General features: G+C 46.2%; 2 protein-coding genes and 1 pseudogene across 2 annotated transcripts; all 3 read left to right on the forward strand.

Moving 5' to 3' along the window:
* The first annotated feature begins 5056 nt into the window (after window positions 1-5056).
* On the forward strand, window positions 5057-7026 carry LOC129842235 (toll-like receptor 13; annotated as a pseudogene).
* A 3364-nt stretch (window positions 7027-10390) lies between these two features.
* LOC129842241 (toll-like receptor 13) lies at window positions 10391-13632 on the forward strand. Its single transcript, XM_055910708.1, has one exon. The coding sequence runs from the start codon at window positions 10744-10746 to the stop codon at window positions 13630-13632; it is 2889 nt and encodes a 962-aa protein (XP_055766683.1). The 5' UTR covers window positions 10391-10743.
* A 1663-nt stretch (window positions 13633-15295) lies between these two features.
* LOC129842236 (collagen alpha-2(V) chain-like) lies at window positions 15296-20395 on the forward strand. The gene is made up of 6 exons (XM_055910704.1): window positions 15296-15303; window positions 15837-17887; window positions 19002-19245; window positions 19345-19577; window positions 19800-19931; window positions 20052-20395. Exons 1-6 carry the CDS (start codon window positions 15296-15298, stop codon window positions 20393-20395), a joined length of 3012 nt encoding a protein of 1003 aa, XP_055766679.1.
* The last annotated feature ends 7154 nt before the right edge of the window (window positions 20396-27549 follow it).

A 27549-nucleotide genomic window follows, 5' to 3' on the forward strand; every position in this document is an offset into this window, starting at 1 on the left:
ACAGTCTTATCCCACTGAACTAAAGTATGATTCCTATCCATGACAGTCTTATCCCACTGAACTAAAGTATGATTCCTATCAATGACAGTCTTATCCCACTGAACTAAAGTATGATTCCTATCCATGACGGTCTTATCCCACTGAACTAAAGTATGATTCCTATCCATGACGGTCTTATCCCACTGAACTAAAGTATGATTCCTATCCATGACAGTCTTATCCCACTGAACTAAAGTATGATTCCTATCCATGAAAGTCTTATCCCACTGAACTAAAGTATGATTCCTATCCATGACAGTCTTATCCCACTGAAATAAAGTATGATTCCTATCCATGACGGTCTTATCCCACTGAACTAAAGTATGATTCCTATCCATGACAGTCTTATCCCACTGAACTAAAGTATGATTCCTATCCATGACAGTCTTATCCCACTGAAATAAAGTATGATTCCTATCCATGACGGTCTTATCCCACTGAACTAAAGTATGATTCCTATCCATGACGGTCTTATCCCACTGAACTGAAGTATAATTCTTATCCATGACGGTCTTATCCCACTGAACTAAAGTATGATTCCTATCCATGACGGTCTTATCCCACTGAACTAAAGTATGATTCCTATCCATGACGGTCTTATCCCACTGAACTAAAGTATGATTCCTATCCATGACGGTCTTATCCCACTGAACTAAAGTATGATTCTTATCCATGACGGTCTTATCCCACTGAACTAAAGTATGATTCTTATCCATGATGGTCTTATCCCACTGAACTAAAGTATGATTCTTATCCATGATGAATCCATGATGAGTCCTCTAACTATGGTCCAGAGTCAGTCACTTTTTTATATAACAGTTCAACAAATATACACAGTACATACATGCTGTCTGCGATAACACAGTAAAGTCAATGACTTATTTCCATTGTGGTCCCTTTATGTATTTCACTGTCTATGGCTGCTATGTGGGTAAAAACATCAACTTGAACTTGTTATCTCTCTCTGGGTTCTCCAGATACTACAGCGTTCCCATTGCCACCCTGGATTTCTCCTCCCTGTATCCCTCCATCATGATGGCCCACAACCTCTGTTACACCACCCTGCTTCAGAAGGGCTCAGCAGAGAAGCTGGGGTAAGAGTCACTCTTGTTGTCGTTTCACTAACCAGGGCTCGAGGGAGTAGGGGAGGAGAGGAGGAGGGAGTACAGGAGGAGGGAGGAGAGGAGGAGGGTGGAGGGAAGAGAGGAGGAGGGAGTAGGGGAGGAAGGAGGAGGGAGTAGGGGAGAAGGGAGGAGAGGACGAGGGAGGGGGAGGGAGGAGGGATTGGAGCCCATTGAGTTTCCTCTTAAGGATCGGCCCCTTTTTTTCAATTTTTGCCTAAAATGACATAACAAAATCTAACTGAAGCCCAGGCCCTGAAGCAAGGATATGCATTTTCTTGGTATCTTTTGAAAGGAAATACTTTGAAGTTTGTGGAAATGTGAAAGGAATGTAGGAGAATATAACACATTCGATCTGGTAAAAGATAATACATAGAAACAAAACTACGTTTTTTGTATTTTTTTGTACCATCATTATTGAAAGAGAAAGGCCATAATGTATTTTTACAGCCCAGGTGAAATTTAGAATTTGGCCAATAGATGGCAGCAGTGTACGTGCAACGTTTTAGACTGATCCAATGAACCATTGCATTTCGGTTCAAGCTTTTGTGTCAAGACTGCCCAAATGTGCCTAATTTGTTTATTAATAACTTGTTCAAAACTTTGCACTCTCCTCAAACAATAGCATGGTATTATTTCACTGTAATAGCTACTGTAAATTGGACAGTGCAGTTAGATTAACAAGAATTTAAGCTTTCTGCCAATATCATATTTGTCTATGTCCTGGGAAACATTCTTGTTACTTACAACCTCATGCTAATCGCATTAGCTTACGTTAGCTCAATCGTCCCGCAGGGGACCCACCAATCCTGAAGAAGTTTTAAGAATCTATTCATTATGGTCACAATCTAAGAATGAGAAAACATAACATTTAAGGCTCATGAAGCCTTCTCTAAACCTTTATATCAAATTAAATCAAAAATCATATTTGTCACATGTGTCGAATACAACAGGTAGACCTTACAGTGCAATACTTACTTAAGGGCTGTATAGATGCTTCATAAATCATTCATTACCAATTATCATGCCATATAAAGGGTAGCAAAAAGGGTTGAATTCATTTGTCTTATTATGAACTTCCATTAATCCAGAGTGTGATGGAACACAGTCACAGTGAGGAGGAGGTGTGATTGTGATCAATCCAGAGTGTGATGGAACACAGTCACAGTGAGGAGGAAGTGTGATTGTGATCAATCCAGAGTGTGATGGAACACAGTCACAGTGAGGAGGAGGTGTGATTGTGATCAATCCAGAGTGTGATGGAACACAGTCACAGTGAGGAGGAGGTGTGATTGTGATCAATCCAGTGTGATGGAACACAGTCACAGTGAGGAGGAGGTGTGATTGTGATCAATCCAGAGTGTGATGGAACACAGTCACAGTGAGGAGGAGGTGTGATTGTGATCAATCCAGAGTGTGATGGAACACAGTCACAGTGAGGAGGAGGTGTGATTGTGATCAATCCAGAGTGTGATGGAACACAGTCACAGTGAGGAGGAGGTGTGATTGTGATCAATCCAGAGTGTGATGGAACACAGTCACAGTGAGGAGGAGGTGTGATTGTGATCAATCCAGTGTGTGATGGAACACAGTCACAGTGAGGAGGAGGTGTGATTGTGATCAATCCAGAGTGTGATGGAACACAGTCACAGTGAGGAGGAGGTGTGATTGTGATCGGAACTCTGCAAACAGTTCTATTTGGAGACCCCTGTCAACACGTTTGGAACCTCTTTGTGGTGGATACATATCACTTCGACAACAACAACAGATAGAACAACAACCAACAATAGCTACATCTTGAGATACAAAATGCAACAAAACATAAGCTTTGATATGTTGCTTTACAGTGTGCTGTTTTGGGCCAAGGTCCAAGCCTGTCAGAAGAAAACAGAGAAAGGACATGTGGAATATTCCAGGGGAAGATAGGGGATTCCACTGTCTGGTGAATATGAATAGGAGATGAACAGAGAGTAGAGAGGCATCTTGGGAAATCCGCCTGCTTGGCTCTGGCATGTTTTTAATTTCCCTTTAATCCCAGAAGCAGACGTTTAACCAACCAATTCATTTCATCACCACATTAAATCCCCTGAAGGTCTGAAATTATCTCGGTGTATGCATCCCAAATTGCCCTATTGGCCCTGGTCAAAAGTAGTGCACTATATAGGGAATAGGGTGTCATTCTGGTCAAAAGTAGTGCACTATATAGGGAATAGGGTGTCATTCTGGTCAAAAGTAGTGCACTATATAGGGAATTGGGTGTCATTCTGGTCAAAAGTAGTGCACTATATAGGGAATTGCGTGCCATTGGTAACGCTCCCTGTGTTAAGTGTTTGGGTCGACCCAGGCACATATGAATATTATCTGCTAGGACTTTAGTTGTTACTGTAAGACATAGGTACGGTGTCCATATTAGGAAAGCCTCGCTTCTGCTGAGACGGCCCAGTGAGGGTAGTGCGTACGGCCCACTGAGGGTAGTGCGTACGGCCCAGTGAGGGTAGTGCGTACGGCCCACTGAGGGTAGTGCGTACGGCCCAGTGAGGGTAGTGCGTACGGCCCACTGAGGGTAGTGCGTACGGCCCAGTGAGGGTAGTGCGTACGGCCCACTGAGGGTAGTGCGTACGGCCCACTGAGGGAGGTGCGTACGGCCCACTGAGGGTAGCGCGTACGGCCCAGTGAGGGTAGCGCGTACGGCCCAGTGAGGGTAGCGCGTACGGCCCAGTGAGGGTAGCACGTACGGCCCAGTGAGGGTAGCGCGTACGGCCCACTGAGGGTAGCGCGTACGGCCCAGTGAGGGTAGCGCGTACGGCCCAGTGAGGGTAGCGCGTACGGCCCAGTGAGGGTAGTGCGTACGGCCCAGTGAGGGTAGTGCGTACGGCCCAGTGAGGGTAGTGCGTACGGCCCAGTGAGGGTGGTGCGTACGGCCCAGTGAGGGTAGTGCGTACGGCCCAGTGAGGGTAGTGCGTACGGCCCAGTGAGGGTGGTGCGTACGGCCCAGTGAGGGTAGTGCGTACGGCCCAGTGAGGGTAGTGCGTACGGCCCAGTGAGGGTGGTGCGTACGGCCCAGTGAGGGTGGTGCGTACGGCCCAGTGAGGGTAGTGCGTACGGCCCAGTGAGGGTGGTGCGTACGGCCCAGTGAGGGTAGTGCGTACGGCCCAGTGAGGGTAGCGCGTACGGCCCAGTGAGGGTGGTGCGTACGGCCCAGTGAGGGTAGTGCGTACGGCCCAGTGAGGGTAGTCCGAACGGCCCAGTGAGGGTAGTCCGAACGGCCCAGTACATCACTGGGGCCAAGTTTCCTGCCATCCAGAACCTCTATACCAGGTGGTGTCAGAGGAAGGCCCTAAAAATGGACAAAGACTCCAGCCAAGACTGCTTCATAGGTAGTAAAATAGTTAAGCCATAAGACTGCTTCATAATATCAATCATAATATCATCATACCCTCTGCATATCTATGAAACATGGTGAAAATAGATCCATGTCTCTGGGCTTTTTCTCTCAGTTTCAGAATCTGGAGTACCTCTACATTAAGGGATGTTTTACTCAAATCCTTCCATCTGGGAAAATCCACCTTCCAATTCTGCAACATATCTCCTTGATAGATAAATGGGGAATTGACTCAGAGTGTGATTGTCATATTGTGACATACTGTGATTGTCATATTGGGCCTAATACATTCAGAGATTTAGTTACGTGATTTGACCATATGAGGTTATAGAATTGCCCCAGATGTTTTCCATGGCATGACTCAGTTACAAAGTCTCATCATTAGTGAATCCTGTGTAGATGATTTGTCAGAGGTACTATGCAGAATAATGAATATAAAGTCACTTATAAAGTTATATATAGACGGAAACTCTCTCTAGTCCTCTCTATATATTTACGGAACCTCTCTCTAGTCTTAAGTATTTGACATTTAATAATTTACAGATGTTTTGCAGTTGTGACAATGCTTGGATCATTACATGGGCAAAGGGGTGCAGGCAGGTTGAAGTGATCATGCTTAGTCCGTATGCTAAAACCGGTAAGTATGCTTTGGAGGACTTGATATGCCTGTCGGACAATGGACTAGACACACCTAATTTTGTCAAGTACACAGAAGCCAACTGCACAACAGAGGTGGGCTTTGTGCTCTTTGCTGCGACTTGCCTGGGAGTCCTGTTCTTCATGCTGGTGGTGTTGGTCCATAACCTGGCCGGTCCCTACCTCCTCCCCCTCTACCACATCACCCTTGGCTGGCTGTCGGAGGCCATGCGATCCAACACCAGGGGGCGCTACCACTACGATGTGTTTGTCTCCTATAGTGGGAAGGACGAGCGCTGGGTGGTGGAGGAGCTGCTACCCAACCTGGAGCAGAGGGGTCCCCCTTTCCTGCGCCTCTGTCTGCACAGCAGGGACTTCCAGCTGGGGAAGGACATTGTGGAGAACATCACAGACAGCCTCTACCGGAGCCGACACACCGTCTGCCTAGTCAGCCGCCACTACCTGCGCAGTAACTGGTGCTCCCTGGAGATGAAGCTGGCCACCTCCAGGCTGCAGGTGGAGCAAAGGTTCATCCTCCTCCTAGTCTTCCTGGAGAAGATCCCCCCTCGCCGGCTGTCTGCCCACCACAGGCTGGCTCGCCTAGTGAAGACCAGGACCTATCTCGACTGGCCCCTGGACCCCATCAGCACCAGGCATTCTGGGACAGACTGTGGGCTAAACTGAAACCTCAGACTGAAGCGTGAGGTCAGAGGTTTATGTAAGACATTGTGGTCTGAAATGTGACATCAGAGGTTGATGTTGAACCTTGTGTTATTGCAGATGTAATGTTGATACATATGTTGAGGTGTTGAACTTGTGGTACAAAATGTCTTCCGCTATTTGAGATGTGTTTAGACAACTCTGATGAAGTCATTTTAAATGCTCTGTACTTTTTCTTTTTTCTTTTATCTGAAATTACTTAGAAATAATCCTATTTAAATTATTTAGAAAATATCTTATTTAAATTACTTCCAATGCATCTTTTTACTTCCCCAAATTTGATCAGATCCTGTTTTTATTTTTGAACACCTAATCGCTAACCCATGTCTTTGTTTGTATATGTGTTGCTAAGAGGAATTGAAAAAGGGTGGGATTTAGCTCTGTTTCTGTTTAATTTCAGATAACAACTATTGTTTTGTTTGCAATGTATTGCTGCTGTAAATAACAATACATGAATGACCAATGACCATGAAGCAGTTATTAATGACTATACATGAATGACCAATGACCATGAAGCAGTTATTAATGACTATACATGAATGACCAATGACCATGAAGCAGTTATTAATGACTATACATGAATGACCAATGACCATGAAGCAGTTATTAATGACTTTACATAAATGACCATGAAGCAGTTATTTTTATTTCAACATCTATCAAAGAGTTTTGTACAGAAATGTAGTTGGTATTTCTTTATCTAAATGTGTTGCTATTTCTTTATCTACATGTGTCTCTAGTTGTTTAACTAAATATTTTGCTCATTCTTTTGTCACGCCCTGGCCATAGAGAGGCTTTTATTCTCTATTTTGGTTAGGCCAGAGTGTGACTAGGGTGGGCATTCTAGTTTCTTTATTTCTATGTTTTCTGTTTCTATGTTTTGGCCGGGTATGGTTCTCAATCAGGGACAGCTGTCTATCGTTGTCTCTGATTGCGGATCAAACTTAGGCAGCCTGTTTTTCCACCTTAGTTGTGGGTAGTTGACTTTGTTAGTGGCCTGTATGGCCCTAGTCAGCGTCACGTTCGTTTGAGGTTTTTCTTGTTTTTGTTGGCGACATTCATAATAAAAAGTAATGTACGCTCACCACGCTGCACCTTGGTCCGGTCATTTCCCTGACGACGTTCGTGACATCTTTATCTAAATGTGTTGCTAGGTCTTTATCTAAATGTGTTGCTAGGTATTTATCTAAATGTGTTGCTAGGTCTTTATCTAAATGTGTTGCTAGGTCTTTATCTAAATGTAGTTGCTAGGTCTTTATCTAAATGTAGTTGCTAGGTCTTTATCTAAATGTGTTGCTAGGTCTTTATCTAAATGTGTTGCTAGGTCTTTATCTAAATGTAGTTGCTAGGTCTTTATCTAAATGTGTTGCTAGGTCTTTATCTAAATGTGTTGCTAGGTCTTTATCTAAATGTGTTGCTAGGTCTTTATCTAAATGTAGTTGCTAGGTCTTTATCTAAATGTAGTTGCTAGGTCTTTATCTAAATGTAGTTGCTATGTCTTTATCTAAATGTAGTTGCTAGGTCTTTATCTAAATGTAGTTGCTAGGTCTTTATCTAAATGTAGTTGCTAGGTCTTTATCTAAATGTAGTTGCTAGGTCTTTATCTAAATGTGTTGCTAGGTCTTTATCTAAATGTGTTGCTAGGTCTTTATCTAAATGTAGTTGCTAGGTCTTTATCTAAATGTAGTTGCTAAGTCTTTATCTAAATGTAGTTGCTAGGTCTTTATCTAAATGTAGTTGCTAGGTCTTTATCTAAATGTAGTTGCTAGGTCTTTATCTAAATGTAGTTGCTAGGTCTTTATCTAAATGTGTTGCTAGGTCTTTATCTAAATGTGTTGCTAGGTCTTTATCTAAATGTGTTGCTAGGTCTTTATCTAAATGTGTTGCTAGGTCTTTATCTAAATGTAGATGTTAGGTCTTTATCTAAATGTAGTTGCTAGGTCTTTATCTAAATGTAGTTGCTAGGTCTTTATCTAAATGTGTTGCTAGGTCTTTATCTAAATGTAGTTGCTAGGTGTTTATCTAAATGTGTTGCTAGTTATTTATCTAAATGTGTTGCTAGGTCTTTATCTAAATGTGTTGCTAGGTCTTTATCTAAATGCGTTGCTAGGTCTTTATCTAAATGTAGTTGCTTGTTTTGATACATGTCTTCACTCATGGGCGGGGGAGGTGTCCCCCTTTCTGGACAATGAAGTCATGTTTGTGAGTTGGAGGAAACCTAGTTTTGTTGTGTTATTTCATTATTGTTTATGCTTTTGATAAAGGCATACAGCCGAAACGTTGGAAACTGTCTTGTGTTTCTGTTTTTAAATAAAAAGCGTCCCTGCATTAGAATTACTCATTGTATTGTTATATTCTAGAATGCTTCCATATTCTCTATTCCATATGTTCTTAGATCTGACACATGCAGAACAGATAACCGTCCCCTACTGAGGCCAGCTTTCAGCAGCTTGACCAGGCTATCAATGCTCTGACTACAGTAGACCACAGAGTAAGCCTGCTATGTCTGCCTAACCTCCATTATCATGCTGTCTGATGGAGACAACAGCCTTCTCAGTACCATCGACAAAGAAGCATGGTCCCTCCAGCTAAAGGTCAGGTCTTCCCCGGTAGTGACCTTGCCTGACCCCTGAAGAATTCTGCTGCTTGAGGTCTAAGCTTTTATTTTATTTTACCCTTAATTTACCAGGTACGTTGACTGAGAACACATTCTCGTTTACAGCAACGACCTGCTGAATAGTTACAGGGAAGTGAAATGTGCCAATTGGAAGCTGTGGATTATTAGGTGGCCATGATGGTATGTGGGGGGTATGGGATGCAGGAGGGTATGGGATGCAGGAGGGTATGGGATGCAGGGTGGTATGGGATGCAGGAGGGTATGGGATGCAGGAGGGTATGGGATGCAGGGTGGTATGGGATGCAGGAGGGTATGTGATGCAGGGTGGTATGGGATGCAGGAGGGTATGGGATGCAGGAGGGTATGGGATGCAGGGGGGTATGGGATGCGGGGGGGGTATGGGATACAGTGTGGTATTCTGCCGGCAAAAAATGAAGATCAGGGTACAAACCCAATGTGTGCCAGAACATCTCTCTATGTCAAAGGTCAAGGCCTTCCCAGGTCTTCTGAACAGGTCAATGTAGGAGTAGGTCAAGGTCCCATACAGACAGCAGACAGACCAGTCTATAATCCCACAGGGGTCCCAGGCATTATCAAGCTGACTGCGGGCTCCATAGAGAGCAGGGGGGTACACAAACATGACATTTTCACAGGGAAAGCCAGGGGGAAGGAGACTGGATATGTCTGAGGTTCCTGGTTGTGTGGGGTTACGGAGGTGAGGGGGAGGAAGAGAAATCACAAGTCTTCTGCTGTGTTTTCAACCACACAGTGTAGCTCTGTCATACTGTACATTCCTATAGAGTGGAAGAGATAGCTTTTAGTGAGTACAGTAGGATATTTAACCAGAATAGAACAGGTACCTTTTAGTGAGTACAGTAGGATATCTAACCAGAGTAGAACAGATTGGTTTTAGTGAGTACAGTAAAAAATATAACCAGAGTGGGATCTCAAAGCATGCAGCCCCAGAGTAATAATGTCATTATAGAGGCATGGGCTGTGAAGAGGACTACAGCCCCAGAGTAATAATGTCATTATAGGGGCATGGGCTCTGAAGAGGACTACAGCCCCAGAGTAATAATGTCATTATAGAGGCATGTCACAGGGCTCTGAAGAGGACTACAGCCACAGAGTAATAATGTCATTATAGAGGCATGGGCTCTGAAGAGGACTACAGCCCCAGAGTAATAATGTCATTATAGAGGCATGGGCTCTGAAGAGGACTACAGCCCCAGAGTAATAATGTCATTATAGAGGCATGTCACAGGGCTCTGAAGAGGACTACAGCCCCAGAGTAATAATGTCATTATTGAGGCATGGGCTCTGAAGAGGACTACAGCCCCAGAGTAATAATGTCATTATAGAAGCATGGGATCTGAAGAGGACTACAGCCCCAGAGTAATAATGTCATTATAGAGGCATGTCACAGGGCTCTGAAGAGGACTACAGCCCCAGAGTAATAATGTTATTATAGAGGCATGGGCTCTGAAGAGGACTACAGTCCCAGAGTAATAATAATAATAATTAATAATGTCAACAGCATAACTACATGAAAGACTTTACCCACTTCCTCTTTCGATATTTATATTTACATGTACAAGATAATTTATTAAGTACAACTAAAATGAAGTACAGTACTCTAATTCATATTTCATTACAATCTGCTGATGTTTTAGTGAGACTCAACGGTCTTCTGAAATCTATCACGTCCAAACAGGTCCTTAATGTGAATAGTATTTTTATAGACAGTATTTTTATTTTCAGGAACTGAAAGAGAGAGGTGTAAAAACAGGTCAAAATAGACTTTCACAAGATGTTTAACACTCAGTGTGACTGTGCTGTACAAACAGGATGCTGCTCCTCGGAAGCATTCAGACATCAACTGTGGCGGTCAGAGAACACGTTGCAACTCTGCATTCTTCATTGACTGTGGGACATTTTATTGTTCCTTTACTTTTGGAACCAAACTAACAATTAAATATTTACTTCTGTTACCTTGAGATACAATTCAACTGCAGGGTGAAAGGGCAGAACATTGGAACAACCAAAAGGTATGAGCTGCTGTTAGTTACCAAGGAGGAACCCATCTGACAAACAACAAGAAGAGAGACTCCATACTGTTTACAGCGTTCACAAGGATGGTACTGTATCAAACCAACGTTCTACAGATATCCACCAGAACCAAACTATTCTGATTATTATCTCAGTAGATTTGACTGACGTTGTGAGAGATGAGAGCTATGTTTTCCCACCCTGCCGTCCTGTTCCTGTGGATTCAGAGTGCTAGTGGATGGGTGCATCCTAAATGCCAGATTTATGACAGCGGTGATGACTTGGGACACTTTCGCATCTGGACCTGCACCCACCTACCTCGTCATGCAGAACATTACACTGCTGCCTGTGAAGATGTCACAACCATTGAGGAGGATCTACTTGGACTTCCCCCTAATATCAATACCCTCTGCATATCTATGAAACATGGTGAAAATAGATCCATGTCTTTGGGCTTTTTCTCTCAGTTTCAGGATCTGGAGTACCTCTACATTAAGGGCTGTTTTAATCAAATCCTTCCAACTGGGAATAGTCACCTTTCAAATCTGCAACATATGTCCTTGATAGGTAAATGGAGAATTGATTCAGAGTGCTGTGATTGTCATATTGGGCCTAATACATTCAGAGATTTAGTCAAGCTGAGTCATTTAATCATATGGGGTTATAGTCTATCAGCAATGGCCCCAGATGTTTTCCATGGCATGACTCAGTTACAAAGTCTCATCATTAGGCAACCCTGTGTAGATGATTTGTCAGAGGTACTATGCAGAATAATGAATATAAAGTCACTTATAGAGCTAAATATAGAAGCACCAGAGATACAATCGTTAAACCAATCAAACTGCTCTATCTTAAACACCAACGAAAGCATGACACCTGTTTTTAACAATCTAGCATTCTCTGACTTCTCATTTGGTGAAATAACACATATAGAGGAAGGTGCACTGGCTTGGCTCCAGAAGCTCACAAGGTTATCTGGGGCTTTCAGCCAGGAAGTCCTACTGCGCCTTCCCCTGTCTGGGATTCAGCAAATCCAGTACTTCAGTTGCTCTGGTAGCAATGAAATAGATATTGAAAGTATCTGTAATGTAGTATTTTTGCTTTCAATCAAGGAAATATTTTTGCCCAATGACATTATAAGTAGCCTCTCCGTGTCCAGTGTTGAATTGTGCGTTGGGCTAGAATATATGTATTTACATGGACCTGGCATTTTCCATTCTACTCTATATTTGGAATGGCATTTTATTTCCAGTCTCAAAAACCTTAACCAATTAACAATAGACGGCCTGAGCGATAACAGACTTGATATTTGCTCTTTCCAAAAACAACCAATCACATGGTTAACAGAACTGACTTTAAGGTTGAACAAGCTACACATGCTTTTTGCAAAACAATTTATCTGTCTTGTTACGCTGCAGTATCTGGATTTAACACAGAATTTAATTTCAAACATTGAAGACTTTGCTTTCCTGGGGTTGATAGATCTGGTGTCCTTAGACATTACAAGTAATAAGATAACACAGATAAATGCAAACACATTTTTTGGTTTACATAGTTTGACATGGTTAGACCTCAGGAACAATCCACTTATTCACAACATTGAGGCAATGTCTTTCACACACCTCACGTCTCTTAGACAAGTGTTTCTCGGGCAAGTGAACAATCCACTAACAGAACCTGTGATCAAGCTGAATCTGACACTTATATTTGGTGCCATTCTGAGTCAGCTGACTCATCTGTACATTAGTTCAGCTATGAGGCCAATGCAGTTGACTATCGGCAGTAACATCACATCTAAACAGAACCTGAGTCTCCAGCTCAAAGGCCAGACAGTGTCATTTGAGGACTGTGACAGACCTTTCTTTCAGTCTGTAACCCATCTTCATGCTGATGCTGAAGAATTCCTTTGTGGATCTGAATTCATGGGAAAGTTCTTCACGTCTGTGGAGACATTTTACTACAGATCTAAGCTTACAGCTAAAAGGGTTGATTTAACATCAATTAATCAGCTGATTCACCTGAGGAGACTGACTCTACGACAGGTGGATCTTTTAACACAGCGGTCTGCCGACATCATTTTTCACAACTTGACCAAACTGGAGGTTCTGGAACTTGACAACTGCAGGATTTTTTCTTTGGAGGGGAGTTTAACTAAAGACTTGAAATCTTTGAAAAGATTTCATTTGCATATAGAGAACATTTATAATGTATTCTACAGCTTTACTGAACCTCTCTCTAGTCTTAAGTATTTGACATTTGACAATTTACAGATGTTTTGCAGTTGTGACAATGCTTGGCTCATTACATGGGCAAAGGGGTGCAGGCAGGTTGAAGTGATCATGCTTAGTCCGTATACATATCCAATTATGTATGCTTTGGAGGACTTGATATGCTTGTTGGACAATGGAATAGACACACCTAATTTTGTCAGGTACACAGAAGCCAACTGCACAACAGAGGTTGGCTTTGTGCTCTTTGCTGCGACTGGCCTGGGAGTCCTGTTCTTCATGCTGGTGGTGTTGGTCCATAACCTGGCCGGTCCCTACCTCCTCCCCCTCTACCACATCACTCTTGGCTGGCTGTCGGAGGCCATGCGATCCAACACCAGGGGGCGCTACCACTACGATGCGTTTGTCTCCTATAGCGGGAAGGATGAGCGCTGGGTGGTGGAGGAGCTGCTACCCAACCTGGAGCAGAGGGGTCCTCCTTTCCTGCGCCTCTGTCTGCACAGCAGGGACTTCCAGCTGGGGAAGGACATTGTGGAGAACATCACAGACAGCCTTTACCGGAGCCGACACACCGTCTGCCTAGTCAGCCGCCACTACCTGCACAGTAACTGGTGCTCCCTGGAGATGAAGCTGGCCACCTCCAGGCTGCAGGTGGAGCAAAGGGACATCCTCCTCCTAGTCTTCCTGGAGAAGATCCCCCCTCGCCGGCTGTCTGCCCACCACAGGCTGGCTCGCCTGGTGAAGACCAGGACCTATCTGGACTGGCCCCTGGACCCCAATCAGCACCAGGCTTTCTGGGACAGACTGTGGGCCAAACTGAAACCTCCGACTGAAGCATGACATCAGTGATTGATATTGAACCTTGTGGACTGAAATGTGACATCATAAGATGATGTAGAACCTTGTGGACTGACATGTGACACCAGAGGTTGATGTAGAACCTTGTGGACTGACATGTGACACCAGAGGTTGATGTAGAACCTTGTGGACTGAAATGTGACATCAGAGGTTGATGTAGGACCGTGTGTTATTGCAGATGTAATGTTGACACATATGTTGAGGTGTTGAATTTGTTGTTAAAAGTCCTCTGTACAAAATGTCTACCACTGTTTGAGATTTGTTTTGTCAATTCCTTTTAAATGCTCTGTCTGGAGTGTACTTTTTGTGATTCATCTGAAATTACTTATAATAATCTTATTTAAATTGTCCATAAAAAAGCAAAAACATTTTTTAAATTCCCAACATTTCATCAGATCCTATTTGTATATTTGAACACCTAATTGCTAACACATATCTTTGTTTGTATATTTGTTGCTAAGAGGAACTGAAAAAGGGTGTGATTTAGCGAATTTCGGTTCTATTTCAGACAACAACTACTGTGTACTGCTGTGAATGACAATACATAAATGACCAATGACCATGAAGCAGTTATTAATGACTATACATGAATACCACGATGCAGTTATTTTATTTGAACATCGATCGAAGAGTTTTGTACAGAAATGTAGCTGCTATTTGTTTACCAAAATGTAGTTGCTAATTGTTTAACTAAATGTAGTTGCTAGTTTTTTTATTAAATGTGTTGTTAGTTGTTTAACTAAAATGTAGTTGCTAATTGTTTAACTAAATCATGTTGGTATTTGTTTAACTAAATGTGTTGCTAGTTGTTCAACTAATTGTAGTTGTTAGTTGTTTAACTAATTGCAGTTGTTAGTTGTTTAACTAAATGTTGTTTAACTATATGTAGTTGCTAAGTGTTTAACTAAATCTAGTTGCTAGTTGTTGAACAACATGCTGTTGCTAGTTGTATAACTAAATCTAGTTGCTAGTTGTTTAACTTTTTGTAGATGCTAGTTGTTTAACTATATGTAGTTGCTAGTTGTTTAACTATATGTAGTTGCTAGTTGTTGAACAACATGCTGTTGCTAGTTGTATAACTAAATCTAGTTGCTAGTTGTTTAACTAAATGTGTTGCTAGTTGTTTAATTAAATGTAGTTGCTATTTCTTTAACCAATTGTCGTTTCTAGTTGTTTACCTAAATGTAGTTGCTAGGTGTTGAACTAAATGTGTTGCTAGTTGTTTCACTAAATGTGTTGCTAGTTGTATACCTAAAGGTGTTGCTTGAGTGTAGCCTGCATATGGTTCATGACACATATATTTCATACATTTCTTCACTCATGGGCGTGGGGAGGTGTACCCCTTTCTGGACAATGAAGTAATTTCTGTGCAATATTTGAGGTAAAATTTTTCATTATTGTTTATGCTTTTGATATAGCCATTCATCCGAAATGTTGGAAACTGTCTTGTGTTAAAAAAAGCGTCCCTGCATTAGAATGACTCATTGTATTGTTATATTCTAGAATGCCTCCATATTCTCTATTCCATATGTTCTTAGATCTGACACATGCAGAACAGATAACTGTCCCCTACTGAGGCCAGCTTTCAACAGCTTGACCAGGCTATCAATGCTCTGACTACAGTAGACCACAGAGTAAGCCTGATATGGCTGGGTAACCTCCATTATCATGTTGTCTGATCAGTTCTAGCCACAGATAAGCATCATCCCTCCAGCTAAAGGTTAGGTCTTCACCAGTGGTAACCTTGCCTGAGACCTGCAGAATTATCCTACTAGAGTCCAAGGCTTGAGTTCTGTTTTATTTCATCTTTATTTTACCAGTTAAGTTGACAGAGAACACATCATCATTTACAGCAACGACCTGGGGAATAGTTACAGGGGAGAGGAGGGATGAGCCAAAGCTGGGGAGAGTTAGATGGCCATGACGGTATGAGGTCCAGATATGAAATGTAGCCAGGACACCGGGGTTAACACCTCTACTCTTATGATAAGTGCCATGGGATCTTTAGTGACCACAGAGACTCAAGACATCAATTTTACATCCCATCCAGAAGTTGCCACGGTAAACAAGGCAATGTCCCCAATCACAGCCCTGGTGCTTTTGGGTATTTTATTTAGACCAGAGGAAATGGTGCCTCCTACTGGCCCTCCAACACCATTTCCAGCAGCATCTGATCTCCCATCCAGGGACCGACTGGGACGACTGGGACAGACTGGGACCGACTGGGACGACTGGGACCGTCTGGGACCGTCTGGGACCGACTGGGACCGACTGGGACCGACTGGGACGACTGGGACGACTGGGACGACTGGGACCGACTGGGACCGACTGGGACGACTGGGACCGACTGGGACGACTGGGACGACTGGGACCGACTGGGACGACTGGGACCGACTGGGACGACTGGGACGACTGGGACAGACTGGGACCGACTGGGACAGACTGGTACCGACTGGGACCGACTGGGACGACTGGGACGACTGGGACGACTGGGACGTCTGGGACCGACTGGGACCGACTGGGACCGACTGGGACGACTGGGACCGACTGGGACGACTGGGACGACTTGGACCGACTTGGACCGACTGGGACGACTGGGACAGACTGGGACGACTGGGACAGACTGGTACCGACTGGGACGACTGGGACCGACTGGGACGACTGGTACCGACTGGGACGACTGGGACAGACTGGTACCGACTGGGACCATCTGGGACGACTGGGACAGACTGGTACCGACTGGGACCATCTGGGACGACTGGGACGACTGGGACCGACTGGGACGACTGGGACAGACTGGGACGACTGGGACCGACTGGGACAGACTGGTACCGACTGGGACCATCTGGGACGACTGGGACGACTGGGACGGACTGGGACCGACTGGGACGACTGGGACGACTGGGACCGACTGGGACCGTCTGGGACGACTGGGACGACTGGGACCGTCTGGGACGACTGGGACCGACTGGGACGACTGGGACGACTGGGACAGACTGGGACGACTGGGACGACTGGGACCGACTGGGACCGTCTGGGACCGACTGGGACGACTGGGACCGTCTGGGACAGACTGGGACGACTGGGACCGTCTGGGACGACTGGGACGACTGGGACGACTGGGACCGACTGGGACCGACTGGGACGACTGGGACGACTGGGACCGACTGGGACGACTGGGACGACTGGGACCGACTGGGACGACTGGGACCGACTGGGACGACTGGGACGACTGGGACAGACTGGGACCGACTGGGACAGACTGGTACCGACTGGGACGACTGGGACCGACTGGGACGACTGGGACGACTGGGACGACTGGGACGACTGGGACGTCTGGGACCGACTGGGACCGACTGGGACCGACTGGGACGACTGGGACGACTGGGACCGACTGGGACGACTGGGACGACTTGGGACAGACTGGGACGACTGGGACAGACTGGTACCGACTGGGACGACTGGGACCGACTGGGACGACTGGGACGACTGGTACCGACTGGGACGACTGGGACAGACTGGTACCGACTGGGACCATCTGGGACGACTGGGACGACTGGGACGACTGGTACCGACTGGGACGACTGGGACAGACTGGTACCGACTGGGACCATCTGGGACGACTGGGACGACTGGGACGACTGGGACCGACTGGGACGACTGGGACAGACTGGGACGACTGGGACCGACTGGGACAGACTGGTACCGACTGGGACCATCTGGGACGACTGGGACGACTGGGACGGACTGGGACCGACTGGGACGGACTGGGACGACTGGGACGACTGGGACCGACTGGGACCGACTGGGACGACTGGGACCGTCTGGGACGACTGGGACCGACTGGGACGACTGGGACGACTGGGACAGACTGGGACGACTGGGACGACTGGGACCGACTGGGACCGTCTGGGACCGACTGGGACGACTGGGACGACTGGGACCGTCTGGGACAGACTGGGACGACTGGGACCGTCTGGGACGACTGGGACGACTGGGACCGTCTGGGACGACTGGGACGACTGGGACGACTGGGACGACTGGGACCGACTGGGACAGACTGGGACGACTGGGACCGACTGGGACGACTGGGACGACTGGGACGACTGGGACCGACTGGGACCGACTGGTACCGACTGGGACGACTGGGACGACTGGGACCGTCTGGGACGACTGGGACAGACTGGGACCATCCCTGCTGAGCTTCAGAAACAAGCCAGCAGTGGGATGCAGGGCGGTATTCTGCTGGCAGCAAATGAAGGAGTGGACTAACAAGAGAAGGAGTGGACTAACAAGAGAAGGAGTGGACTAACAAGAGAAGGAGTGGACTAACAAGAGAAGAGTGGACTAACAAGAGAAGGAGTGGACTAACAAGAGAAGGAGTGGACTAACAAGAGAAGGAGTGGACTAACAAGAGAAGGAGTGGACTAACAAGAGAAGGAGTGGACTAACAAGAGAAGGAGTGGAATAACAAGAGAAGGACCTAACAACAACAGTGGGTGATAGAGCATCTTTATAGATCAAAGGTCAAGGACTCCCCAGTTCTTCTGAACAGGTCAATGTAGGAGTAGGTGAAGGTCCCATACAGACAGCAGACAGACCAGTCTATAATCCCACAGGGGTCCCAGGCATTATCAAGCTGACTACGGGCTCCATAGAGAGCAGGGGGGAACACAAACATGACATTGTCACAGGGAAAGCCAGGGGGGAGGAGACTGGAGATGTCTGAGGTTCCTGGTTGGGTGGGGTTACAGAGATGAGGGGGCGGAAGAAGAATCACAAGACTTCTGCTGTGTTTTCAGCCACACAATGTAGCTGTCATACTGTACATTCCTATAGAGTGGAACAGATTGGTTTTAGTGAGTACAGTAGGATATCTAACCAGAGTAGAACAGATTGGTTTTAGTGAATACAGTAGGATATCTAACCAGAGTAGAACAGATTGGTTTTAGTGAGTACAGTAGGATATCTAACCAGAGTAGAACAGATTGGTTTTAGTTAGTACAGTAGGATATCTAGCCAGAGTAGAACAGATTGGTTTTAGTGAGTACAGTAGGATATATAACCAGAGTGGGTATTCAATGCATGCAGCCCCAGAGTAATAATGTCATTATAGAGGCATGTCACAGGGCTTGGTTTTATTCCTGTAGCTTTCCTGTAATGCTCTATTTATGTTGAAATTAATCAAAATCTGTTGAAATAATGTGTGTTCCGTATGTAGGAAGCTGAGTCTAATCAGCGATGGGGATGGCAACACATTGGAAAGAACAAACAATCGGAAAACTTTCCAACTGAAGGACCATGTTGAGTACCATGTGAAGTCCTCTAAGCTCATTTGGCAAAGCCCCCAGCCCTCAGCCCTCAACCCCCAACCGTCAGCCCTGAGCCCCCAGCCCCCAGCCCTCAGCCCTCAGCCCTCAACCCCCAGCGCCCAGCCCCCAGCCCTCAGCCCTCAACCCCCAACCCCCAGCCATCAGCCCTCAACCCCCAGCCCCCAGACCTCAGCCGTCAGCCCTCAACCCCCAGCCCCCAGCCCCCAGCCCCCAGCCCTCAGCCCTCAACCCCCAACCCCCAGCCCCTAGCCCCCAGCCCTCAGCCCTCAACCCCCAGCCCCCAGCCCCCAGCCCCCAGCCCTCAACCCTCAGCCCTCAACCCCCAGCCCCCAACCCCCAGCCCCCAGCCCTCAACCCCCAGCCCCCAGCCCTCAACCCCCAGCCCCCAGACCTCAGCCGTCAGCCCTCAACCCCCAGCCCCCAGCCCCCAGCCCCCAGCCCTCAACCCCCAACCCCCAGCCCCTAGCCCTCAGCCCTCAACCCCCAGCCACCAGCCCTCAACCCCCAGCCCTCAACCCCCAGCCCCCAACCCCCAGCCCCCAGCCCTCAACCCCCAGCCCCCAGCCCTCAACCCCCAGACCTCAGCCGTCAGCCGTCAGCCCCCAGCCCTCAGCCCTCAACCCCCAACCCCCAGCCCCTAGCCCCCAGCCCTCAGCCCTCAACCCCCAGCCCCCAGCCCCCAGCCCTCAACCCCCAGCCCCCAGCCCCCAGCCCCCAGCCCTCAGCCCTCAACCCCCAGCCCTCAGCCCTCAGCCCTCAACCCCCAACCCCCAGCCATCAGCCCTCAACCCCCAGCCCCCAGCCCTCAACCCCCAGCCCCCAGCCCTCAGCCCTCAACCCCCAGACCTCAGCCCTCAACCCCCAGCCCCCAGACCTCAGCCCTCAACCCCCAACCCTCAGCCCTCAACCCCCAGCCCCCAGACCTCAGCCCTCAACCCCCAACCCTCAGCCCTCAACCCTCAGCCCCCAACCCCCAACCCTCAACCCTCAGCCCCCAGCCCTCAGCCCTCAGCCCTCAACCCTCAGCCCTCAACCCCCAACCCTCAGCCCTCAGCCCCCAACCCTCAGCCCTCAGCCCTCAATCCTCAGACCTCAGCTCCCAGACCTCAGCCCTCAACCCCCAATCCCCAGCCCTCAACCTTCAGCCCTTAGCCCCCAGCCCTCAATCCTCAGACCTCAGACCTCAGCCCACAGACCTCAGCCCTCAGCCCCCAGCTCTTAGCCCCCAGACCTCTTCCCTCAGCCCCCAGCCCTCATCCCTCAACCCTCAGCCCTCCCTCAGCCTCCAACCCTCAGCCCTCAGGCCTCAGCCCTCAACCCTCAGCCCCCAGACATCAGCCCTTAGCCCCCAGCCCTCATCCCTCAACTCTCAGCCCTCCCTCAGCCCCCAGCCCTCAACCCTCAGCCCTTAGCACTCAGACAGCCCCCAGCCCTCAGCCCTCAACCCTCAACCCTCAGCCCTTAGCCCTCAGCCCTCAACCCTCAGTCCCCAGCCCTCAGCCCTCAACCCTCAGCCCTTAGCCCTTAGCTCCCAGCCCTCAATCCTCAGCTCTCAGCCCTTCCTCAGCCCTTAGCCCAACCCTGGCATGGCTTCCATTAAAGACATGCAGTATGCATTTTGGACTGAACAGTTAAAAGACAAAGTACAAAAGAGGAGATTTGTCTCATGGACAATGTGTTCCAGTAGGCGTGGCCATGACACATGTATGGATCCTGTTGGATATCCTGAACTCGTGATGATAATGATGATGATGTACATCCCAGATGAATGATATGTACTGTACATAGATACACTAAGCACTCTAATCTTCATCCAGATATGCAATAGGTATTTATTTCAGATGTTGACATAAGTTTATGAAAATGGTTATGTGCTACTTATCAATGTGGTACGCCTGGGTTATGAATGTGGTATCATGTGGACCTAGCTACCCATCAAGTATGTGCCGAGGTACCCATCAAGTATGTGCCAAGGTGCCCAACAAGTATGTGCCTAGCTACCCATCAAGCATGTGGCTAGGTACCCATCAAGTGTGGGCCTAGCTACCCATCAAGTATGTGCCGAGGTGCCCATCAAGTATGTGCCTAGCTACCCATCAAGTATGTGCCTAGGTACCCATCAAGTATGTGCCTAGGTACCCATCAAGTGTGGGCCTAGGTACCAATCAAGTATGTGCCTAGCAACCCATCAAGTATGTGCCTAGGTACCCATCAAGCGTGTGCCTAGGTACCCATCAAGCGTGTGCCTAGGTACCCATCAAGCATGTGCCTAGGTACCCACCAAGTGTGGGCCTAGCTACCCATCAAGTGTGTGCCTAGGTACCCATCAAGTGTGTGCCTAGGTACCCATCAAGTATGTGCCTAGGTGCCCATCAAGTATGTGCCTAGGTACCCATCAAGTAGGTGCCGAGGTGCCCATCAAGTATGTGCCTAGCTACCCATCAAGTATGGGCCTAGGTACCCATCAAGTGTGGGCCTAGGTACCCATCAAGTGTGGGCCTAGGTACCCATCAAGTGTGGGCCTAGGTACCCATCAAGCGTGTGCCTAGGTACCCATCAAGTATGTGCCGAGGTGCCCATCAAGTATGTGCCGAGGTACCCATCAAGCATGTGACTAGGTACCCATCAAGTATGTGCCTAGGTATTCCTCAAGTATGTGCCTAGGTACCCATCAAGCATGGGCCTAGGTACCCATCAAGCATGGGCCTAGGTACCCATCAAGTATGGGCCTAGGTACCCATCAAGTATGGGCCTTGGTATCCATCAAGGGTGGGCCTAGGTACCCATCAAGTATGGGCCTTGGTACCCATCAAGTGTGGGCCTAGGTACCCATCAAGTGTGGGCCTTGATACCCATGAAGTGTGGGCCTAGGTACCCATCAAGTGTGGACCTAGGTACCCATGAAGTGTGGGCCTAGGTACCCATCAAGTATGTGGCTTGGTACCCATCAAGTGTGGGCCTAGGTACCCATCAAGTGTGGGTCTAGGTACCCATCAAGTATGGGCCTAGGTACCCATCAAGTGTGGGCCTAGGTACCCATCAAGCGTGGACCTAGGTACCCATCAAGTGTGGGCCTTGGTACCCATCAAGTGTGGGCCTAGGTCCCACCAAGTATGTGCCTTGGTACCCATCAAGTGTGGGCCTAGGTACCCATCAAGTATGGGCCTAGGTACCCATCAAGTGTGGGCCTAGGTACCAATCAAGTGTGGACCTAGGTACCCATCAAGTGTGGACCTAGTGTTACGTTCCCCAGTTTCTGTGTTCTGTTTTGTATTTTAGTGTGTGTGTTTCAGGAGATGGCTTCTGGAAGTACTCTCCAACCAGCTGATTGGTCTACCCCAGGCTAAGTGATGATTGGAGCTGACCCCGCTCCCTCGTCAAGAAGCAGCTGACTCTAATCACCATTGCCACCTGAAGATAAAAGCCAGTGTTCTGTTCAGTAGAAAGGAGATGAGAGAGAGAGATGAGATAAATAGTAGAGATTTGGAGATCAGAGATTGAATATTTTGGAGAGATCGAGAGAAATTAGAGATTAGAGGGAGATTGAGAGAGAGAAAAATTAGATTGTGATATAGTGTTGGTTGTGTATCAGAAAGTGTGGTATGTACTGTTGTTGGTAGCAGTTTTGCTATGTCCTGTGTTTGTGAGTGTTTGTGAAATCGTTAATAATTATTCTGTTTCATTTGTTCCCAGGGGGAAGGAGAAGGCACTTTGGGAGTGCTTAGGCAAGAGGCCTATACCCGTAGTATATTTACTGTCTAGGCACACTAGGTAAGACCTGGGCGGACCACCCCCTGTATTTTGGTTAGGGCACCAGGTGGTGCTAAGTTAGGTAAGTTAAGTGGGTAGATAGGAGAGGGGGAACTTTGATATTTACTTTCTTTGCTTTGGTTCCGTCCAGCCCCTTTTCCCCATATTACCGTGTAAGAAAATAAATCCTAGTAAACGGTAAATTCTGCTTTTGTGTTATCCTTACTCGCACCTACAGTCCATACCTCTTGCACTTCAGAGAGTTGAGTTGTAGCAGGGAGTTGCGTTCCCTCTTCTCAGAGGCGTGCGTAACACTAGGTACCCATCAAGTATGGGCCTTGGTACCCATCAAGCGTGGGCCTAGGTACCCATCAAGCGTGGGCCTAGGTACCCATCAAGCGTGGGCCTAGGTACCCATCAAGCGTGGGCCTAGGTACCCATCAAGTGTGGGCCTTGGCTCCTATGAGGATTTGAAAATGCTGAAATCTGCTTGCTGTTCCCAGACCTGTGGATAACTCTGACTGTCTTCTATTGGTTGAGATGCACTGCATACGCCTTCCCCTGGTTGTTAGCGAATAGGGAGTCTTGAAATGGCGTCTCTACGTAGTTCCCAAAGTTTATAAATTGATTGGGAACGAGGTGGATCATTCTTTTCACCTTCGCTCGGGCGCATTGAGGACCTGGGGACGTTCTTTTGGAACCATCGGTTATAGTTCTCAGACATTTCCGGCTGTGTTTTTATTCGATATAGGTGTTGAAGACATCGTAATGTTGTTATTTTGAACCGAATTATATCAGTTTATGTCAGCATATTGCGATTTTCGGGTATTTATTTCCTTGGCGCTGTAGGAATGTGGGTATCTCTCTATTTCGTGCTAATGTTTACTGCTAATTGCAACTCTGAAGAGGACATTCTCCAACCTATCAAAAAAAAAATTGACAAAGGACACCTTTCCCAAGATTCTGATGAGAGTTCATCGAAAAGTAAGAACTATTTATGCTGATAATTCATTGTTCTGTTGAAAAATGTCAAATGCATGAAACGCCATTGCTTGCAGTGTAGCATTGTGTTATCGCAGCCTGTGTTGCCCAGTAAGGTTAATTTTAAAAATGTAATTCAGCGATTGCGTTAAGAACAAATTTGTCTTTCAATTGCTGTCCAACCTGTATTTTTTTAGTCAAGTTTATGAATAGTTTTCGATAAGAGTAGGTGGCTTTCCAAGATGGCGCCGGACAGATTGCTTGAGCTCTTGGCTACTTTTCTCATTGTATAAGCACAATTTGTATGCTAAATATGCACATTTTCGAACAAACTCTATATGCATTGTGTAATATGATGTTACAGGACTGTCATCTGAAGAATTCTGAGAAGGTTAGTGAAAAAATGTATATATTTTGGTGGTTTATACGTTATTGCTATTTTTGCCTTGAATCAATGCTGTTGTAATGTTCGCTATTGTGCTAAGCTAATATAACGCTATATCGTGTTTTCGCTGTAAAATACTTAGAAAATCTGAAATATTGTCTTGATTCACAAGATCTGTGTCTTTCATCTGCTGCACGCTGTGTATTTTTAAGAAATGTTTTATGATGAGTAATTAGCTAATACACGATGGTCTCTGTAGTTATTCTAGTCATTTTAGTGAGAGTTGTGATGGGGGCTGCAATGGTAAACTATGATTTATACCTGAAATATGCACATTTTTCTAACAAAACCTATGCTATACAATAAATATGTTATCAGACTGTCATCTGATGAGGTTGTTTCTTGGTTAGTGGCTATTTATATCTTTATTTGGTCGAATTTGTGATAGCTACTGATGCAGTAAGAAAATGGTGGAGTATGGAAGTGGTGTCTTTTGCTAACGTGGTTAGCTAATAGATTTACATATTTTGTCTTCCCTGTAAACATTTTAAAAATCAGAAATGATGGCTTTATTCACAAGATGTGTATCTTTCATTTGGGGTCTTGGACTTGTGATTTCATGAACATTTTATTATATGATATCCCTGTGGCTTTAGGCTAGGCTATGCTAGTCAGCTTTTGTGATGGGGGGGCTCCCGGATCCGGGTTTGGTAGGCGTTAGATTAAGGAGTGCAGCCATACAGCTGTAATAACTGGCTTTAGGAAGAGTTGAATAGGAGGGCTATGAGCTAATACATGTTGTTTATTCAACGAGAACGACTTATTTGGGAACACTTTCTATTAGATTACACTTTTTCCCTCACATTAGTGGCTGTCACATGACTTTTTTGGCAGGCTGAAGAACTGTCTGCACATCCAGGATCTACAAGGATAAAATGCTCAAACTTGACCAATGGAAAGCTGAGGTGGAGGGACTTGGTTCAACCATCCACCATGACAAAAACAATGAAAATATGGTGGGTGTTGTTCTCCCTGTCAGGCTAATTCACCTGCCAATCACGTATCATTCCTCCAGTGTATAACCCAGGGATTGTACATTTAAATGTTAAAACTCCCTCTGGAAGTGAAAATTCCAATCCCAAACCCTACTGGTCCTAGACAATGTGCCTGCTGGTCCTAGACAATGGGCCTGCTGGTCCTAGACAATGGGCCTGCTGGTCCTAGACATCATCGCAATCCCAAAGTGTGCTGGTCCTAGACAATGTCAATGGTCGTGCTGGTATTAACAGGGATTAGGGCATGGCTATTCTCATTGGTTCAGCCATCAATCTTCAGTCACGTGACTCATTTAAAACCCAGAAAATTGTACATTTAAATGTTAAAACCCATGTGCCTTGTCTTCTGAGGGAGTTCCAGTAACATCCCATTCCGTGCTAGTCCTAGACCATCTGCAGCCCAAATGGCACCCTATTCCCTACATAGTGCACTATGGCACTACGGGCCTTTTCAAACTATATAGGGAATAGGTTGCCATTTAATGCCAATGGGCCTGATGAATGAACAAGGATTAGGATTGGGATTAGCCTTGTCAGCACATATGTGACTGACACCCCCAGCGCACAACCCCCAATCAGATAAACACGGCATGGCCTTTCCTTCCAGATTAGGATTAGGCCATTTAAACAATGGCAAGGACAAAGGAGGTGGAAGACAAAGCCCACAGCACTGAGAGACAATGTCGTATTACTGTAACACTTGAAACTGTGGATTCCTTCACCAGAGGGGGATGAATTTCTATGTGTGAGAGAGTGAGTGATCATATCAGTCTCTCCTTGAAGAAAGACGTGTTTTTCATTTTAGAAAATGAGGGGGGGGGGGGTAAAAACATTAAAAGTGGGTCATTCACGTGAGTTATTATTTTACATTTACTTAAGATTCACCAGCTGATGAATAAGATGGGTAGGTGTGGAAAGAGACCAGTCCTTTACACTGTCTGGCTGATCAGTAAGATGAGGAGGTCTGGAAAGAGAACAGTCCTTTACTCTGTCTGGCTGATCAGTAAGATGAGGAGGTCTGGAAAGAGAACAGTCCTTTACACTGTCTGGCTGATCAGTAAGATGAGGAGGTCTGGAAAGAGAACAGTCCTTTACTCTGTCTGGCTGATCAGTAAGATGAGGAGGTCTGGAAAGAGAACAGTCCTTTACACTGTCTGGCTGATGAATGAGATGAGGGGGTCTGGAAAGAGAACAGTCCTTTACACTGTCTGGCTGATCAGTAAGATGAGTAGGTGTGGAAAGAGAACAGTCCTTTACACTGTCTGGCTGATCAGTAAGATGAGGAGGTCTGGAAAGAGAACAGTCCTTTACACTGTCTGGCTGATGAATAAGATGAGGGGGTCTGGAAAGAGAACAGTCATTTACACTGTCTGGCTGATGAATAAGATGAGTAGGTGTGGAAAGAGAACAGTCCTTTACTCTGTCTGGCTGATCAGTAAGATGAGGAGGTCTGGAAAGAGAACAGTCCATTACACTGTCTGGCTGATCAGTAAGATGAGGAGGTGTGGAAAGAGAACAGTCCTTTACACTGTCTGGCTGATGAATAAGATGAGGAGGTCTGGAAAGAGAACAGTCATTTACACTGTCTGGCTGATGAATAAGATGAGGAGGTCTGGAAAGAGAACAGTCCTTTATAGTACATTCTGAAAGTGATGGTTTGAGAGGGTTTTCTACACGTTCATGTCAGAAGAAAACCAGTGTTCCCTGGGCCAAGGACTCAACCTCCAGACTGAACCATGTAATCCTGCTCTCAGCTATTTTGTTCACGCTTAAGATTGCATAGTAGAAGTGCACATTGAAGGTCATCAGCAAGCCTTACCTAACCTGTTGAATTGATATAGTTACAGAGCAATAGAGTAGTTCTCAAAGGGACAACGAGCGTTTATTAAACAGTTGTCAATACTTAATTCTGTTCAAGTTCTGCAGAAAACGATTACATCAAACATCTTCACCAACCCTTAACCTTACCTAACCTACTGAATCCATTGAATCAATATCTACAGATGTAGGATCTTAATTTGAGCTAGTTTGCTACATAATGAAAATAATCCTGCAGCAACAAGAAATGTGAATTATTATGTGGATTATAACGAATGGACATTTTGGTAGGGGGTGATACATTTTACGTTAGGTTAAATCAAGTCTGACACTTTAAAGTGAAAATTGCAAACTTTAGAAGCCACTTTAAACCTTGAATACACTACAAGTTTTCAGCAACAAAAATGTTATCAAATTAGGATCCTACATCTGTGTAACGCTGCACAGTGGCTCTTAAAGGGATGAAAACCGCAATAGAGCAGTCCTCAAAAGGTCAACAATGACAAGTACTTGAATGTGTCCATGAGCTTCTACCAAAGCACTCAAGTGTTCCCATTGCAGAATACTGTACATTGAC

This window comes from Salvelinus fontinalis, unplaced genomic scaffold (genome assembly GCF_029448725.1).
Source record: "Salvelinus fontinalis isolate EN_2023a unplaced genomic scaffold, ASM2944872v1 scaffold_0024, whole genome shotgun sequence".
NCBI lineage: Eukaryota > Metazoa > Chordata > Actinopteri > Salmoniformes > Salmonidae > Salvelinus > Salvelinus fontinalis.